Source organism: Chelonoidis abingdonii, chromosome 7 (assembly GCF_003597395.2).
Source record: "Chelonoidis abingdonii isolate Lonesome George chromosome 7, CheloAbing_2.0, whole genome shotgun sequence".
In the NCBI taxonomy this organism is placed as follows: Eukaryota; Metazoa; Chordata; order Testudines; family Testudinidae; genus Chelonoidis; species Chelonoidis abingdonii.
In genome coordinates this window covers 69,382,440-69,402,313 of record NC_133775.1, presented here as the reverse complement: position 1 = coordinate 69,402,313, position 19,874 = coordinate 69,382,440, and the positions used below count along the sequence as shown (strand labels likewise).

At 50.0% G+C, this 19,874-nt stretch overlaps 1 protein-coding gene across 1 annotated transcript in view; it reads right to left on the bottom strand.

The window, feature by feature from the left end:
• OLFML2B (olfactomedin like 2B) overlaps positions 1-19,874 on the bottom strand; it is a 124,768-nt gene continuing 104,894 nt past the window's right edge. Inside the window, exons 5-8 of the mRNA XM_075067997.1 lie at positions 18,542-18,767; positions 9,023-9,637; positions 3,056-3,232; positions 1-1,789 (exon numbers count right to left, since the gene is read on the bottom strand). Coding sequence (XP_074924098.1) covers positions 1,188-1,789; positions 3,056-3,232; positions 9,023-9,637; positions 18,542-18,767 — 1,620 coding nt within the window. The 3' untranslated portion in view covers positions 1-1,187. The remainder of the gene's footprint in view (positions 1,790-3,055; positions 3,233-9,022; positions 9,638-18,541; positions 18,768-19,874) is intronic.

Genomic DNA, 19,874 nt, shown 5'->3' with positions numbered 1-19,874 from the left:
AAAGGTACAAGAATGTTTATTACTAGATGTGTATAAATACAACAAGCAGCTGGCAGAACTGTGACTGCGTGTCAACAGGCTGTAAATGCACCACAAAAGCTGAGTGGCAGCAGCTGCAGGGATGGGCCATATAAACGGAACCGCAGGCCAGGAGCAAACCTGAAGCCCAAGCTACTCTGCTAGGATGGAACATTGAGTGCAGGTCTCCATAAAGCAGCCATGTCAGCTGTGGGGCAGTGCTGCTCTCAGGCTGGGCTCCCACATGCATGGCGCTCCCTGGATGTGCAGGCAGACGACCACACTGAGCATCTCCAGAAAAATGCGACCAAATGGCAAAGCTGAGCTGCTGCCCAGGGAGATACAAGTAAAAGCAAATATTGCTGGGGTCTCCTTTGGGTGACAGAATCAGCTACATTTATTTACAAAACGACAAGGCATCCCACCCGTTTCTGGCAGGATAGCTGCCAGTGTGGCTCCCAGCATGGCAGCATCTGGTCATCTAGGCACTCTTAATAGCAGGACAGATGTGTGAGAACTTGTGCCAAGGGAGCTCTGGTCTACATGTGTGGGCACGTCATATGAGCAAGGGGCAGAGCTATAGCGACAGCTTATGGCAGCAAAGGCAAATAACAGCACCGCCAGCTCCTAGGATCCCATTCACATGAAGGAGGCTGCAGAGCAGAAAACTGATGCCCCAGCTTTCAAATGACTGACGAATTAAAACCTGTGGCTGTTTGCAGGCCAGTGGGACTGTCACCAACCTGACTCAGTGCAGACAGAACAAACTGATCACCTCCTGAAAGGAGAGGCCTCGCCACCACTGCACGCTAGACATGTTTGTGCTGAGCAAGGAGGCTGCTTTGATTTCTTTTTTATTATTTACTGGTTAACAAAAAAGCAACTAGCCGTATTTGTATTGTCCCTTTGCCTTGATAGGGCCACAGCAGCCACCCCACTGCAGATGGACTCATGAAGCAATACCCTGTCCATCCTTCCTGCTTGGTGTAGGAGGCAGCAATGTCAGTATAAAAGAGAAGGAAGGTTACACCAAAAATAAAGGGGTTGATTCTGGCCTGTGGACTGATCTACAATCCACTTTAAAAACAGCATTTCCTCTTGGATTTGTACAAAATAATAATAATGATAAAAGGTACTAGTGGTCCTCTCAGTGTTCAGTGGCCAGGGTCTCAGTAAGCAAAGATCACATGGTATGTGACCTGGTGCCCATTGTCCCAGGCATAGAGCAGGCGGTCCTTGGGGTTATAGTCTATCTGGGTGATGTAAGAATATTCGTTCTCGAAGAGTAACCGCGGGATGATCTGTGTATTGGTGTGGGTGTCAAAGGCGTACGAGATGTTGGCGTTCCTGTGGTTGTAGCTGTCCACAGCGTAGAGCACACCGCAGATGACAAAGCAATTCCCGTAGAAGTTCCGGCGCAGGCCTGTCCTCCATGTGGTCTCCTTCTGGGTACTCAAGTCGGCAGCATTCAGCTTGCTCAGGACGATGACCTCCTGGTTGAAGCCTTCATAGTTGATGGCTGGGTAAATGATCCACAGGCCATTCTCATCCACAGCAAAGTCCACGTCGGAGTGGCCCTGCCACTGCCATGGTGTGGCCTCCTCATAGGCCACATCATGCAGCATGGCCCAGGCAGCTACGTACCTCTGCTTCAGGTTGTATTTAATGATGTTGCGCGTGAAGGCCCGGTTGTAGTAGAGGGAGCCATTGTAGACAGCATGTCCTGTCCCAATCCAGCTATAGGGGAGTTTATAGGAGTTGCTCCAGCGCCCTGGACAGCAGAGACATTGCACCAATTAAACCCTTGTCTCTCTTTCCAGGTTCACCGCTCTTCTGCCCCCACCTGTCACTCAGCACCCTCCTTCCCTCAGTTCTTGGTGGCCCTTTTGTCCCATTCACAGGTCATCTGTATCCTCTGCACTTCAGCACCTGGCCCAGCAAGGCACTGAACCCAGGTCTCCCAAGTGACAGGCTAGGGCCCTAATCTCTAGCCCTTCCTTCCTCTCCATCCTTCTCTAGCCCCTGCTCCCTCCCTGCCTCCATCACAGAGCTAATCTGGGCTATGAACCAAGGCTCCTCCACACTGGACTGATAGTGCATGCTGCCTCCATCCTACTGCCCTGCATGTCTCCACCACCAGCCCCGCTGCACCTTTCCCTGGCTCTCTCAGAACAGCAACTATCACCTTCCCCCACACCCTGGTGACTTCCATCCCTCTGTCTCAGGCCATGTCTAGACTACGCGCCGCATCGGCGCGTTAAAATCAATTGCTCGGGGATCGATATATCGCGTCTAATCTAGACGGGATATATCAATCCCTGAGCGCGCTTATATCGATTCCGGAACTCCACCAAACCCAACGGAGTTCCGGAATCGACATGGCGAGCCGCGGACACCGATCCCGCATGGTGAGGACGGGTGAGTAAATCGATTTTAGATATTCGACTTCAGCTACGTTATTCACGTAGCTGAAGTTGCATATCTAAAATCGATTTTCCCCCGTAGTGTAGACCAGCCCTCAGTGACCCCAAACACGCCCCTACTGGCTAACTCTAGCTCAGCTTCTGACTCTTCTTGGGACCAAACCGTCCCTTTCCCAGGAGGCTACTGATCTGCAGCTTGGCTCTGATCAGAGGCGCTCTCAGCCACAGCAGGGAAATCTTAGTGCTTCCTGGCAAGGAGCCAGGGCAATTGAGCTTGGCTTTCTGCCCCTGTCTGGAGCTCACAGGCGTCCTGTCATTACCAGCAACAGCAACACAGGAACAAGCAGAGACCTGGATCTGTGCCATAAGCCCCATGGCTCATTATTATTGGGTGTATTGCTATAACACCTAGGAGCCCAGTCATGCCCAGATCCTGTTGGGCTAGGCACTGTGCAAAGAGACATCCCTCATGCTTTGCTCAGCAGCCGGGACTAGGCAGACTGGTCCATGCCCCACATGCACCGCTCGGAGTAGTACGTTGGTTTGTGCAGAGATGCTCATTGACACGGTTCCAGCACAAGTACAGAGACTGGGGAGGCAGCCGGAGAGCGTACCTTGTTTGAAGTTCTCCAGGTTTCGGAATTCCACCAGCGTGTTTCCATAGTAGTAGTTTGTGACGTAGATCCGCTCATCTTTGGCTAGTGGATCCTTCATCCAAGCACCTTCATTCCGCCCATAAGTGTTCTGGGTGGTGGGGCCCGAGATGGTGGAGAGTGTATCTTTGCAGCGTCCTAGGGCAGGGGAAAGGAGCAATCACTCACTTTGTAGTTACTGGGGATGCAGAGTCTTCACTAAGCCTCTTCTCTAGCCACAGACTGAGGCATCAGCCCACTTCACACAGCTCAACAAGTACCATTTCCCACCCACCCCAGCTGCTTCAGAAACCATATCCTTGAAGTGTTCCCCATTGCCAGCCCCGTGAGGCCAGATGTCCTGTCATGCCACGCTTCATAGGAACTAGCAGCCCTGTGCCTGGTTCCTGCAGGGTCCTCTATCAGACAGCCCCACTGCATTGAGCAAAGCTGACTCCCTCTGGTAAATTATCCCTGTCTGCTCCTGGATGAGATTAGCCCATTCCCCTGCAGCAGGGATGGCAAATGTGCCCAATGCCATTGCAGCATACAGCAAGTGCTGGCACAGGAGCCAAACTCAGGGCCAGTGTCACTGCACAAGCTGCTGAAATTCACAATGCTTTCAGGGGAACCTTGGCCATGTCACTTGCCATCGAAGCCCAGAGAAATTTGCAGTTTTTTGGAGTTCTCCAAAAATTGCTGAAATTCAGAGGGTTTGACTCTTAAATCCCCGCAGCACCAAAGCTGGAGCGTGAGCAGAGCCACACTTGCTGTGTCTCAGCCACGGCCTCAAAGGTATGTCTGCCTGCTAAATGCTGAGCCCATGGCCTAGACTGGAGGGACTGGCTCAGGACCGGAGCGGTAGAAAGTGTTGCAAATCAGGATCCAGGGGCGATAGTCACAAAGGCACTTGGGCCCCTAACTGCCTCTTAGGCATCTAAGTCCAGTTGGTAGGCACCACTGACGCTCTCAAAACCAGACTCAGTGGCCACCCACTGAGCTGGGGCAGGCTACCCAGGTAGGGTTAGCTTCCGTGGGGGAAGGTCTCCCCAGGCAGGGTTAGCTGCCGTGGCAGAAGAGGAGAGGGGGGAAGTCTCCCCAGGCAGGGTTAGCTGCCATGGCAGGTTGGGGGGAGAGGAAGGAAGTCTCCTCAGGCAGGGTTAGCTGCCATGGTGGGGGGCGGGGAAGTCTCCCCAGGTGGGATTAGCTGCTGTAGGGGGCAGAGGGAGTCTCCCTGGGCAGGGTTAGTTGCCATGGGGGACAGGGGAGGTTAGCTGCTGCGGAGGGGCTCCCCGGGTGGGGGTCTGAGTTAGCTGCCGTGGGGGGGGGGTTAGCTGGGTGGGAGGTGCAAGGTGGAAGTTTCGCCTAGGGCGCAAAACTTCCTTGCACCGGCCCTGACCTGGAGTAGTGGGTGGGCCCGGGTCCCCTCACTGGCAGAGTAGCTTGAGCCCAGAGAAAGGGGTAGGAATTGCTTAGAGGCCCAAGTGATGGGCAGAACTTAGAGTGTCCAGGGAGGAAGCCTTGGCCCACTGCTCTATACCAGGGCAGATACGGACTTAGAACTAGGACAGAGACAGTACTAACAAGGGCACAGGTGCAGGCCCTGTTGGACTGCCTTCATGTGTTTAGACAGTGTGTGACTCAGCTGGAGCGCTGAGCCACTGAAAACCCACCTAATGAGGGCAACAGCTGACAGGGGGCACCACGAGCAGTGAGCACAGGTTCTCACCCAGCCGACAGGAGGCACTAGCGAGAGGTATCAGGCAGCTTGGTATGAGAAGGGGGATCTTTATAGATCCGCCCCTGAAACAAGGGGACAAAGGAGGAGGTGATCTGCCTGTTAGTGGCAGAACAGCAGCAAAACAGGACCCAGAGGTGAGCGACAAAGCTGATCAAAGGGATGGAATGCAAGTCATATGAGCAAAGGCTGAAGGAACTGTGTTAAGTTATGTTTAGCAGGACCACCCACAGGGAGTGGGGGGGGGGAGAAGTGGGGCAATTTGCCCTGGGCCCCAGAGGGGTCCCCATGAGAGTTTTTCGGGGGCCCTGGAGTGGGGTACTTCACTCGCTCCGGGGGCCCCGGAAAACACTCGCGGGGCCAGGGCTCCTGGAGCTTCTTCTGCTCTGGATCTTCGGCGGCAATTCGGTGGCAGGGGGTCCTTCCACTCTGGGGCAGGAGACCCCTGCTGCCAAATTACCGTCGAAGCGAGGGGCCCCACTGCCGAAGACCCCAGGCCCCCTGAATCCTCTGAGCGGCCCTGATGTTTAGTTTGGAAAAGAGGAGATTAAGGGTTGATATGAAAATGGTCTTCAGATACTTGAAAGGTTACCATAAAAAAGAGAAACGTTTCTTGACAAGGAGGGCAGGACAAGAGTCAATGGGTTCAAACTACAGCACAGCAGATTTAGATTAAATCTCAGGAAAAACTTCCTAAGAGTGAGAGCAGCAGGACAATGGAACATACTGGCTAGGGATTGTGGAAGTTCCTTCATTGGAGGTTTTTAAAGAGAGGCTGGATAGCCATCTGTCTTGGATCATTTAGCCACAACAAATCATGCATCTTGGCAAGGGATTAGAGTAGATGACTCTTGTGGTTCATTATAATCCTCTGGTTCTATGAACTACGGGGGAGTATAGGTACCAACAGGAGCCAGAAGAGACCTGCTTGTCATGGGAAAGGATCATAGAGAGCAAGAACTGATCTGCCTCAAAGTTGAAAAGGAGGCTGGGGAACAGTAGTGCTTTCTGCTGCAAAAGGAGCTGATTAAGCTCCAGAACTTGCTCAAGGTCCAGCCAGGGTCAAAGCCCAACTTGGCTAAGGAGAAAGATCTGGGAAGTCTCGAGGCTGAAGTGGCCTCTCTAGAAAAAAAGCTGGAATTGTGTGGACTGAGGTCAGTACAGAAGGAAGATGGCTTGGACAAGGACATACATCCACCTGCTGAAGAAGAGAGCTACCCAATCGTGGGTCTAAAACCCCAGGATCTTGATATATTGGCAGAGCAAGGCCACAGGCAGGATCCTGTTTAAAAGGAAGGGGCCTACCTTGAGGAAGGAGGAGGGCTCATATTGTTCTACAGCCCAGAATATCAGCCACAAGGTACTGTGGATCCAGCAGGAGAAATGGTGCAGCTGAGTGAAGCACTGAGACATTTTGGGAACAGGATGCCATCCTTAGTGTTTGGAAGACCTGGATGGAGGTTGGATGTGGATAAAGACCTTTTAATTCTGAGGGATGTGCTTGTGTTTGCATCCAAGGAGGTGCTTCTCTGAGACCAGGTAGCAGCCTTAAGTCAGTTCAACCGTGGTGAAATCCTGGTGTTGACTACATCATAAGTTGCTGGGCACCAGATATTCACAGGATGCAGCATGTGGTGAATTATGACATGTCCCAAGATATGAAGGAACATACCCACCATATGAAACGCCTACAACAGAATTGAACCCAAGTCCTGGTCATGTCAGATGATGTAACTGAGAAGAACAAGCACATTACCAAGAGTTTAGTAGACTTCCTGACTGCTGCTAGTCAGAAAGTTCCCCCTTGGCTGCAGGACTTGGCCAAGTATCGGCTATTGTAGATCCCATCCTATGGGTTCAGTTTGGCTCTGCAGGAGAAGGTGTCACAAGGCTAATTAAGGAAGGACCCTGAACTGTAAAAGCCCTCCAAGTTAGAGAAGCTGGAGAAAAGAAGACCCTGAGAATTCAGGGCACAGATTGTGAAAGCTCTCCAGACAGAGGGCTGAACAGTTCTCCAGGCAGAGAGGTCTGACAGGGGAAGCCCTGACTAACTGGGGCCTACAAGCTCTCCAGGCAAAGAGGCCTGAGGGAAAAGATCCTGACCAAAGAAGGGCAGAAACTGGAAGAGCTCTCTAGGCAGAAAGGCCTCAGAAAGAAGAGTCTGAGAAGCCAGGGCAGAAAGTGAAAAGCTCTCCAGACAGAAGCCTGACGACTGGGGGGCACCTAACTAACCAGGGTGGAGACTGGAAACAGAGTGAGAACCCTAACAAGCATGGCAAAGTTGGTAAAGGCTCTCCAGACAGAGAGGTCTGGGAGAGAAGACCCTATCTAAAAAAGGCAAAGCCTGGATAGGAGGGGGCCTTACCCTCCATAGTATCCCCACTCCAATCCTTTCTGCCTGGGGGAGATATGGGATGGGGTGTATCAGGCCCTTTGAGGGCCCCCTGCTGGAGGCCTTGCAGTCCTTCCACAACCTACTCCAGGAAAGAAGTAGTGAAGGTGAGTCCTCCAAGGCTGCCTAGAGAGGCTACAGGGAAGCAGCCATTCAGAGCACAGCAGGCCCAGTTAAAAGGAGCTGCAGGGCCGGAACAGGGCAGTTGCTGGCTGGGCTCGGAAGAGTCGGGAAGGAGTGGAATTGAGATCTTCAGCCCTGAGATGAGGGTGAAGACGAAGGAGCTACATGGAAGTGGCCCAGGGAATAGCGGCAGCAGCAGCTCTTAAACGAAGCAGCACGTGGCTGCTATTTGGGTAGGGACCTGGAGTAGTGGGCACCTAATGAGGGCAACAGCTGATAGGGGGCAGAGCGAGCAGAGTGCAGGTTTCTATCCAGCTGACAGGAGGCTCTAATGAGAGGGGAGTGTGCTCCATCACAGAGCCCAATTTCACAGAATATGCACAATTCTTCAAAGAGCTGCCTCGGTTAGCCCCTGACAGGCCCATCTGGGAGTGGGTGTGGGGAAGGGTGGTCGTTCTGGCTGTGTGATGGGGGATTGCCCGGGGTGTCATTGGCCAGTCTCATTCCCTGACCGTTCAGCGCAGCGCTTCAGCACATACTTCTCGAGGGCTGCTGTGCCCAAACTGCAGAGCACCAGGAGATACTGAACCACAGGCTGGTGCCTGCAACTCCTCCGTTGCCCCGCGGAGCCCAGGCACTCATCCCCTTGCTCCCCACACAGCAGAGTGTATGTATGTGTGTGTGTCAGATGGACAGCAGGGGGGGGGGGGTGAGAATGTCAGGAGGGAGCAAGGGGCATATGTGATTCTGTCAGAGGGACAGCAGGGTCTGCGAGTTTCAGGGGACAGCAGGGGGCGTGGATGGGTGGCAGGCAGCATGTGTATATCAAGGAAGGGAACAGGATGGCAGGGAGGAGGGCAAGGGGTGTGTCTGTGAGCTGTGTGGCGTGGGAGACACACTACATCCTGGTTTCCCTGCCCCCCATGCCTTGTGCAGGAGTCACACTGCTCCGGGCTTAACTATTCATTGGGGACAATGGCAGCATGAGCCATGGTGTAGCCCAGTGGTCAGGGCACTCATGGGAGACCTGGGTTCAAGTCTCAGTGGGGGACTTGAATGTGGCTTTCCTCCACTGGGGGTGAGTGCTCTGGCCACTAGGTGGAAGGGGGCGGCTCCACCTTGGTTATCTGGGAGGAAGACTGCTCTAGATTGGTGCCTAGCAACAAAAGAAGCTTCAGAGAGGGGGGCCTAAGTCCCTTTGCTGGGCAGGGCTGGGACCACACCCTCTCCCAGTATTTCCCACTGGCTCCTTTAGGCAGCTCCCTGCTCAGTATGCAGGCTTCTGAGAATTTTTTTTTTATTTTAGGCCCCTCACTTTTCCCATGCATCATACAGGAACCTGGGCAGCAAGGCCTCTAAAGCCAGGCACCACAACACTCAGCCTACATCCCAGGTCATGCAGGGCAATGCTAGCAGAGTGGGGAACTGAACACAGGTCAACCAAATGCCAGCCCAGTATCCTAAGCACTGGGCCACCCTTCCTCTGCATCCTTAACTCCAGCTGCTGTTGGCATCCTGCTGTGCCAAAATATTGCTGTTCATGCTTCTTTGCAAAAATAGCTTATAACACAAGTCCTGTAATGAGCCCTCCCCAACCCCTGGTGCACACAATCCTGGGCAGCTCTTCCACACATTGGTCCACAACAAACTTACCTGAAGACCAAGACACAAGAGGAGTGGAGGAGGGCATACTCACCAATGATGCTTCTCAGATCCTCTTCGTCAAGGTTCTGTCTGGGCGTGGCAGGGAACGTAGGGCTGACTGGCGTCAGAGGCTCACTCCTGAAGGCATCCACATTTGACCCAGTTGTTGTCGAGATGTGGACAGTGGTGGTTGTCATAGCAATTGTAGCTTTGCGGGGGCTGGCTGTGGGTAGGTTTGCTGCTGTTGTGGGTGCCTGTGTACCTGCATGGGTCAAGGTTGCTGGTGTCCATGTGGCTGGCTCATCTACTGACCCGCTCATGGTAATGGCTCCAGGTGCAGTGGTGGACGTCAGAGTGGCTGGGAGTTGATCTACAATGGTGATGGGAGCTACAGGGGTCAGTGCTGGTGTCAGTTCACTGGAGAGGGACGGGGCAGCAGAGGGCAATGGTGGAGTCCTGCTGGCAGTTTCTGCTACTGGAGACCCAGGTATGGCAAGGGCAGCTTGTGAAATGTACTCTATGGTAGGAGCGATGTTCTGGAGTGTCAGAGGCCCTCCTACTGGAGCTGGCGTCCTTGTGGTGCTGCTCCGCTCATGGCTGTTGTGCCTCAAGAGCTGATCTTCAATCAGCAAATCAACTGTGTGATCCCCGCTGAAAGACTCATCCTCTGCCAAGCAAGCAAAACACACATCACTGGGAGGTGCATGGCAACCCCCACGATGGTGGGACTAGAACTGTGCAAGGGGAGCCTGGACTAGCCTGTCATGGTTCTTGAGTGCTCCAGAGTCAGGCTTGTCAGTGGACACAGCACTAGGCCTTGTCTCCATTGCTCGCTGAGCCACCCCAGTACTTAGTCTGGGAGGACCTTGGGGATGAGCTGAGCTGCTCAAAAGGAAATCACCAGGCATCAGCAGTGGATAAGTGGGGCCCATTGTGCAGTGCTGCTAACACTCACAAATAACATGATATGGGCTCCTGTTGAAGGCAGTATTGCTATACATTCCAGCCTTCCTGTAACTTTTGGGGAGCTCCTCTCTACAGTGCCCTGAAGCCCAGTGGAAGGTGTGCAACCACACAAGCCCAAGAGTTGAAGTCTCAGCTCGGTCATTTGGTGCTATTAATATTTGGCCATTACTATGGCCAAAGTTCATATCATGGGATGGGGGGGACTGTTCTTCACCAATTGCAGAGATAAGATAGCTGTGATCTTGCACATGGTCACTGCAGACAGAGCTGGAAATAGAATTCAAGGATACAATAAATAGAATAAATAAATAAATAGAATTCAGACCAAAACCTTCTCCCAGAGCCAGAATCCTGATGCCCAGTGCCTCGCTGCAGTATCACAGCTACTGGTGTAACCCACTGGTCTCATGGGTGCTGTATCTCCCTGTGTGGGCTGGACTGGTAGAAGAACACAGTATGTTTCCTCCCCCTATAGCTGAAGAGGAAGCAGTCTATGCTGTGGATTTGAAGGCTACAGAGTCAAACATTGCTAATAACACACGTTGAAGTGGGAAAAAAGTACATCTTTAGAAGAAAGTTAGTGTAGGAAGTTCAGAGTAATTATTGCAATGCCTCTGTATTGCAAGACATTGATTTAGCTATGAATTTGGATGTGGTGTTAATATTTGTTTTACTGTTGCATGTTTATTATTTGTATTTTGGTAAGGGGGGCTGTCCCTTTAAGAGAAGGGTGCAATTGTCAGTGGGTTTGAGACTAAGAACAGCATGGATTGGAGGGATATTTTGCCACTTCCAGTGTGCAGAGATGGGAGCTCCTGGATGGGGGAACTGCTACACAGAGCAGAGGTCACTCAAGGCAATCTGCTGACTTAGGCAGGACATGTGTATTCTTCCTCTGCCCTGCTCAGTCTCTAGGACAGAGGCCCTCCACATAGGGGTGCATCAGACTTTCGGGTGGGGGGGAGGGGGATGGTGAGTGGTTATGGTTGAAGTAAGGGCCAACTCTCGCAGGTTGCAGCACCACTCAGGTTTGGCCCGGTCGTCCTAGGCAGAATCTACCTCCCTCAGCAGGTGTTTAGTTTGCCTATAGCTAACTCCCATCATTCCCCTCCCAACTGCACATCCCTTTTCTCCCAGGCAGCTCAGGGGAAGGGTTGGTGCCAGGATCTGTAGGAAGCTGTATGAACATCAGAGTCCCTAGGAACAGCATGTGGAGCCACATGTGGCATAGTCTGTGACTGACGGACACCACAGCTGGGTGCAGGACTTATGTCATCACTTTGCTCTGCACTGGCCAGTCAGCTCTTCAGGGCAGGCCCTGGCTTTTGCATTGTGCTAGGCACTGGACAAATGGAGCACCTCCAAGCTGAGATGAGCTCCTGCAACAGGGGCCAAAACTGCCAGACTCGCTGTACACTTGTGAGTGCTGGGCATGGCAGGGAAGGGTAAAAACCAAAAAATGTGACAATCTTTAAAAACACCAAAACACAAAAGCCCCTGATTTTTGAGTAAGACTTGTAATTTCTGACAGTTTGGGGCGTGGGCTTTCAGCAGCTTGGGTTTTCTGAGCCCTATGGGGAATCAGCAGGCCACTTGCTTGTGTTTGCTGTTGAGCAATTACTAGGCTGAGTTCCTGGTGATTTCAAAACTAACAAATAGGAACCTTTGTTCAATTCAAAGCTGTAGTAAGCCCCTCCTAGCCTTTGCCATTGTCTCTCTAGGAGGTCATGACCCAGGATTAGCTCTTTAGTGTACGCTCGGTAGAAGCAAATATGTGTATCATATTGGGAGCCCGTATCACTTACCGGGCATGGATGTAGGGCTCAGAAAACCTGCATTCTAGTCTTGGACCTGTCAGTGCCCTGCTGGATGACTGTGGACCCCTTCTGTGTGCTTCTGGTTTTGGGAATAAAGACGCTGACCTCCTCTGTAACCCACTGTAAGAGCTGTGTATGAACATGCTGCCTATTATATTATCACAAGGAACTGTTTCTGTGTGTTTCCCAGTCTAGTCCCTCACCCTCCAAATACAGTTTTCAGTTCCTAGATAACTGCTGGACACTTTCTTTCTGTGCTGCTGGAAAAATCAGTCCTACTCATTTAGGTAAGCGTTCTCCTTGCTAATTGCTTCCCTAAATAGCCAGTATGGTGTCAGTTTGGGACTTAGCCCTGCATGAGAGGCAGGTGAACCTCCCCTTTCGGGAGACTACCCCTCCGGGTGCACCTCTTTCACCCGAAGCCCCGCTCCCTTCAGCCAGAAGAGCCCTGAGCTGCTTCTGCGGCTGGAGGAGCCCTGGGCTGCCCACCCCAGCCAGCTCCCCCAGAGCTGAGCTGGCCGCAATGCCAGCCCAGGCTGCTGGCCCAACCCTCTGGCCAGCCCGAGTGCCACCCTGTGGTAGCCATGGCTGCCGGCAGGCCCAAGCTCCAGGCTGGAACTGAGCTCCCACCTGCTTAAGGGTAGACAGCGAGGCCTCAGGGTAGAACATGGGCAGGGCCACAGCCTGGGTCAGGGAAGGTTTAGCCTGCCCTGCACTTTGATATCCACCGCAAATGTAGCCCTGTTCTTTCTTTGTCTGATCCCTGTAAATCTGTCTATTTCAGCTTATGTAAAAAACCACTCCCTACCCAAGAGAGGTCCTGTTCATCAGTGCATTCAATCTGAAATTCTGTGAATTTGGAAAGGGTGCTAGGTGTCACACACAGGAAGTTCATAGTCATCAGTATGGCTGTTAGGTGGTGGTCTGTTTACTGCTCTGCTAATGTGTTCCATATAGCTTTGTAAATTCAACATCAGACACTTGATTCATGGGGGTGTTAAACACACAGATTTTTTTTCCAGAAGCCTGTAAGTGCCTACATGTGGTTTTTCTCATACTCCTCTATGTGGGATTTAAGACAACACATACATTGCCAGCATCTGCTTTTCAATATGGAATTGGTTTCCTTCTTCCTTGTTTGAGGATCTCAGTGTGAATGCCGCTGGCTGCCCTTCCTGCATAACGCCTGCACCTGGGCCTTCAGACGATGCCTCTACTTGACAGCACAGATGGCTGAATAACATCCAAGTACTTGAAAACTGGTGAATGGAGACCAGTATTCGATGGCTGTTTGCATCTGCCTTCCCAGGGCCAGAAAAGGTCATTCCCACTAATTTCCTTCCAAGTTTATGATCCACAGATAGTTTGGGCATTAATTTTTCCAGTTAGTTTACTAACCTCCTAAACCTATGCAGACCAACTTTATATTGTGAAGCAGGCATTTCAACTCCTGCTTTTATTATGTTTGGGTCAGCCGTCAAGACAACCTTGCTCACTTTATGTCCAATAGAGAACATTTCTATTACACCATTTTATAACATTTTAAGGCTTCCTCTTGCTCCCTACAGAATTTTGCATTGTGCTCTCTAAGATGTTCAGCCCAAATTCAAATACCATCCATTATCATTTAAACCTTTTTAATTCCCTCAGGGAGCTGTGCAAATGCTCTTCAGAATGCCTTGGGGCAGTATTAGTTACTGGACACATTGGTGGTTCAGCAGCTCTTGTCCAGCCTGACATACTCACTACACCTAACACTGGTGTCATAATCTGTATCTAAAAGGTGGTACAGAAGACACTGGAAAACTAATTACTCACCAATCATTAATATTCTTGCATGATGTACATGCAGGCTGTGTACAAAGAGTTATGGACATAGGCTAGAATTATATTCTTAAAATGTTTGGCAAGCAATGCATAAACACATCGTGCCCTAGACAAAAGAATATGCTATTTTCTGATCAGTCTGGTCCTTGGGCAAGGATAATGAAGGTCCATTTATATATGTAAAAGGTAAACAACTCTATCGAGCTAAGACGTGGGGGAGAAGACAGCATCCACACCCCAGCAGGAAAAAGAAGCGTGGTCTGTGTTTTATTTTTCAGAGCGAACATCACAAAGGTTTACTAGTCTGTAAAGATGGGGGGCTGGAGCTCTACTGATAAGCAATTACATCAGCTGATTATAAGCAATATTACTGTACTATCACAGTGTATCAGGAAAGGGCTTGTCTGAAAGCTGACACTGATAATTAATATCATTGTGAAGTGTCTATATTAGCGGAATAGGAGGAAATACAGATATTCAAAGATATTATGCTTTAAAAGTCTGTGACCAAACACAGGGAAAAATAGGTTCCCGCCCAGACCGGAGAGAAGGCAGCTATCTATCTGTCTCCAATGAGATTAAGCAAGGTGTGACCAAAAACAATGGAAGTGCCATTGACATATGAATCATCAGGGGTCTGGATAGGTCACAGGATGGGAAGAACAGCACACAAACACTGAGTTTGGGAAGCTATATGGAGGGAAAAGAAGCCATCTTGGCATCCATCAGTGGCCAGACACAAGAGGCCAGAGGTCTTGCAAGGTGAGAAAGCTGGGTCCTTCAGCCAAGGGGGCTGAAATCTCTGGGAACAGAAGGTTGGCAAAAGACTGTAGCTTGTTAATTTAGGTCTTTGCCATTAGAAAGCATATTTTTACTTTTGATGGTTTACAATCCTTCTAACTTTATTCCTTCTACTTGGTATCCCCTAACTTATGTCCTTTTGTTAATAAACATGTTTTATTTTTCCAATAAACCAATTTAGTCCTATACTTAAAGGGAAGGGTGTATTTCCCCCAGCTAAGCTAATAACCAGTGATGTGCTTTTGTCTCCTTATAGGGGTGAACACACAGTATTATTCCAATGAGAGTCTAAGGAGAGGGCTGGACACTTCAGGGCAGATGGTTTGGGGGACATTTGGGACTGATGTGTGTGTTGGGGTCACCTTCCCAGGTGAATCAGACTGTGGCTGGGGGGTGCCAACCCGGCTGTTGGAATCAGAGCAGCTTAACCCACAGACGCTTACAGCAGGCTTATCCACTGGCTGAGCATGTCCAGACAAAAGAAGCACAGCAGCAGAGCCTTTGGGATGCATAGGATCCAGGGATGGCAGCAACACAACCCCTCATTGGTCTAGCTCAGCGGTTTGCAGCCCAGTTAACACAGAGCTGCAGCCCAGCTCAGTTGTGTGCTAAAGGGCAATCCACAGGCCAGGGTCCACAGCAGCCATGTGGTGAAGGTCCGTGACTGCCGGCCAGCCCTGTGGGGTCTGGGACAGCCGCACGGTGGGGGACCGGGACAACCGCACAGTCCCTGCAGCCCAGGTAACACATTGTGGGCCACAAGTTGAGAACCACTGGTCTAGCTTGCACTCCAGAATATAACAGTCAACTGGCATTTGCTTAAACATGTAGTGCAGAGGATATTTTGGCTTCTGAGAGCTTAGCAGCCACCTTTCCAATAGTTTACATTGTGTGGCATTGTCTAACTTACCCTTATCAATGCACATCTGCACTTTAACTGCCTTTTTAATTCCCCCCATGGCATTTACCCAAGTTTTTTACACTTTCAATTGCTCCCAGCTTTTCATATGTTGAAACTCTGTTTTTATTTCCTCCATTAAGGTCATTGGAATTTCTCTCATTGAATGTATCACTGAAGTTGTTTTGTGATTTGCAGTCTCCTTCCAGATACTACAGCCCTTGGGAGACAGATGGAATTCTACGTACTGTCTGTTGCCTCTGGTTCATAGTGAGCCATCTTCAGCAAATGTGTTTTTACCTAACTTCCTGGCTAGGCTTGTTTTCTGTCTTAACACAGCTGACGAATTTGCATTTATTGTATTGAGTTTTAAAGCAAACAGTAAGAGTTCCATATTCCCTTAGCTACTGCATTGTAACACTGTATTACTCTCCAGTGTGAACGTTTAAAGTCATTGTGCCCACCAAATAATCAAGGTTATTGCTTTGCTGTTCTCCCAGTGAACAGACACTCTGGGCTCTAACTCTGTGACACACCTTAGCAAAATGTTTTTTCTGTTCCACGTCTTCAGCCACACCTAGTGTAGATGGATCTTTATCTGTCAAACACTTCTATTTCCACGTTGATGTTATTTCAGTTTCCTTCATTTCTAACTCTCTCTTTTAGAGAAGGTGGCACATGGACTAGCTGCTTCCTCTGTCCCAGGTCACTTGGGTAAGTCTACACAGCCCACAGTAGCAAGTCTCCCAGCCTGGGTTAATAGACGAGGGCTTGCAGAGCTCGTGCTAGTGTTCTAACAATAGCTATGAAGACCAGTCGTTCCCAAACTTGTTCCACCGCCTGTGCAGGGGAAGCCCCTGGCAGGCTGGGTCAGTTTGTTTACTTGCCGTGTCTGCTGGTTCATAGAAACATAGAATATCAGGGTTGGAAGGAACCTCAGGAGGTCATTTAGTCCAACCCCCTGCTCAAAGCAGGACCAATTCCCAACTAAATCATCCCAGCCAGGGCTTTGTCAAGCTTGACCTTAAAAACCTCTAAGGAAGGAGGATTCCATTCACCTCCTAGGCTAACCCATTCCAGTGCTTCACCACCCTCCTGGTGAAAAGTTTTCCTAGTATCAACCTAAACCTCCCCCACTGCAACTTGAGACCATTACTCCTTGTTCTGTTATCTGCCACCACTGAGAACAGTCTAGATCCAGCCTCTTTGGAACCCCTTTCAGGTAATTGAAAGCAGCTATCAAATCCCCCTCATTCTTCTCTTCTGCAGACTAAACAATCCCAGTTCCCTTAGTCTCTCCTTGTAGGTCATGTGCTCCAGCCCCCTAATCATTTTTGTTGCCCTCCGCTGGACTTCTTCCAATTTTCCACATCCTACTTGTAGTGCAGGCCCAAACTGACAAGTACTCCAGATTTCACCAATGTCGAATAGAGGGGAATGATCACGTCCTCAATCTGCTGGCACATGCCCCTACTTATACAGCCCAAAACGTCGTTAGCCTCTTGGCAACAAGGGCACACTGTTGACTCATATCCAGCTTCTCATCCACTGTAACCCCGAGGTCCTTTCTGCAGAACTGCTTCCTAGCCATTCGGTCCCTAGTCTGCAACAGTGAATGGATTCTTCTGTCCTAAGTGCACGACTCTGCACTTGTCCTTGCTGAACCTCACCAGGTTCTTTTGGTCCAATCCTCTAATTGTCCAGGTCCGTCTGTATCCTATCTCTACCCTCCAGCGTACTACCACTCCTCCCAGTTTAGTGTTGTCTGCCAACATTGCTGAAATGCAGTCCACGCCATCCTCCAGATCATTAATGAAGATATTAACAAAACGGCCCAGGACGACTCTTGGGGCACTCCACTTGATACCAGCTGCCAACTAAACTAGACATGGAGCCATTGATCACTACCTGCTGAGCCCGACGATCTAGCCAGCTTTCTATCCACCTTATAGTCCATTCATTCGCCCATACGTCTTACTTGACAGCAAGAATACTGTGGGAGACCGTATCAAAAGCTTTGCTAAAGTCAAATCATCCACTGCTTTCCCCTCATCACAGACCCAGTTATCTCTTTATAGAAGGCAATTATGTTAGTCAGGCATGACTTGCCCTTGGTGAATCCATGCTGACTGTTCCTGATCACTTTCCTCTCCTCTAAGTGCTTCAGAATTGATTCCTTGAGGACCTGTCCATGATTTTCTAGGGACAGAGGTGAAGCTGACTGGCCTGTAGTTCCCTGGATCTCCTCTCCTTCCCAATGGCTGTGTGTTCGCCTCTCCAGGCCAATGGGAGCTGCTGGAAGTGACACAGCCGAGGAATGTTGCTGGCTGCTGCTTCCAGCATCTCCCATTGGCCTGGAGAGGCAAACTGCAGCCACTGAGAGCCGCGATCGGCTGACCTTGTCGCGGCAGGTAAACAAACCAGCCTGGCCCGCCAGGGGCTTTCCCTGCACAAGCAGCAGAACAAGTTTGGAACCACTGATGTAGATATACTAAGATTATCTCTGCAGTCCATCACTTTGAGCAAGTCACCCCTCCTTTTCAATCCCTTCCCCGCTTCTTTCAGTGTCTTGAACTCACTCATCTTCACACATCTGCTCCTCCCCACTTCTCTCTTGCGTTTTGGAGCATGAGCTTTCGTGGGTTGAATTCACCCACGAAAGCTCATGCTCCAAAACGTCTGTTAGTCTATAAGGTGCCACAGGACTCTTTGCTGCTTTTACAGATCCAGACTAACATGGCTACCCCTCTGATACTTCTCTCTTGGTTTTCATTGTCCCTGCCTCCTCTGCTTTGCCAGTGATACCAGCCCTAAATGCCGATTTGGCTGCTTCTCCCACAAATGTGTGGTGTTTTCTTCCCCACTGCTGTATATGCATGGAACCAAGCCCCGTGCTCCTTCAAATGTCTCCCCACACTTTCTGCAGTGATGCCCTTAAGATGCTGACCTCAATGGTGGGGGTAGGTTGAATGGCTCGCAGGGAACACAGATTTCATTAGAATGAAGAAGAATGAAAGCCCTGGTGATGCAGAACCTAACTGGCCCATGGAACCCATGACCCTAGCTTCTCCCTCACACATTCACTTACGACTATTCTCTCACATAGTCACATTTTGAGAAGGTACAGTCTTGTACTCAGCTTGGACAGCCAGGCAGCTGAGTGGGAAAGAGGCTGATTGGCTACAGACTTTACCCACCCCATTGCTAAGAGGCCCAGATGGCCAATTCCATGAAGCCAGCCATGGATGCAAACACAACTCACGTTCCTCTAGGTCATTTTCTGACTCAGTGGACTTTGCCTTGTAATAAGTGATGCCTCGAATGATGGTGGGCTTGGAAGGAAGCCGGCTCCGCACGTGCATCTTCCTCTGCAAAGGCTGTTTTGGTTTCATTGCCTCTGGAGCGGGGAGCAGCTGCTGCAGGGACTCAACAGAGTTGATTTGCTGAGAAACCATCTCATCTTGCAGGAATCTTTCTTTGTATTTTTCCTTTATGAGATAAAAAAGGATGTTACATGATGGCACATTGCTGAGTGCGTTTAGCTGGGAAATGGAAGAGTGGATCTATACCATAGTTGGTCTGACTTGTTGCCCGTTAAGCAGGATACTTTGTCCTTGTTTAATTTGTCAAGGTCATCAGTGCTTCATTTTTTGCTAGTGGAAAGACTGTTGTGAATAGTAGGCATGAGCAGCGCTAGGGGTTTATGTTGCATATGAGGTACAGTATGGGATGCAAGTGTGACAACAGGGACATACAGTTCCTATGATCTATTCTAAATGATATGTTGTACATACCAGGATGTTGATAGAGTGTACGTGCTGTTAGGGTGTTTGCCGGGGCTGGTGCTTAGTGTTAGTGTAATACATGGACTTAGTGCTTGGGATCATGTTTCCATCTAATGGCTCATACTAGCAAATATATTGGCTTCTACCACCTCACAGCTAAAGGAAACCTCCTTTTAGCTCAAGAGGCAGTGTCTGTGTTCCAGGTGCTGAAAAGCGAGGGTTCAATCCCCCATTACGACTGTGACAGCTGTCTGTGTGTGAGGCTGTGGTTGGTTACGTTAGGGCATACCAGCTGTTCTGCAGTACATTCATGGCCTACTCACTTTCTCTGATTCAGTCGCTTCCTGCAGAATTGGTGCTTTTGTTAAAAAAATATTTCTAGCTTTACAGCTGCAAAGATAACTCAGTGAATGTGAAGCAATGCAGGGCTGTCTTCCTGAGGCTGCAGACAGACACTGACCAAAACAAGAGCACTGAGCTATTCATTTAATTGTTTATTGTGAAGCCCAACGACCATTGCAATGTTAATATTTCACTAATGATCATTTCTGCAGAAACTTCCAGTCACTTGGAGCTGGATGGAGCTGGGGATTGTAGGAAGATCTTAAATGCCATCATTTCCCACCCTAATCTGGCCCTAAGTGTATTGCTGTGTATGTGAGCTGAGTATACACTGTATATGAGGAATGATGTATGTCAACATTTGTATTGTGTATGTGATGATGGAACTGTATATGGAGTGTGGGTATATATTACACATGGGGCATGTGCTAGGTGTGTAATCATAGACAGCTGGGCTGTATATGATGA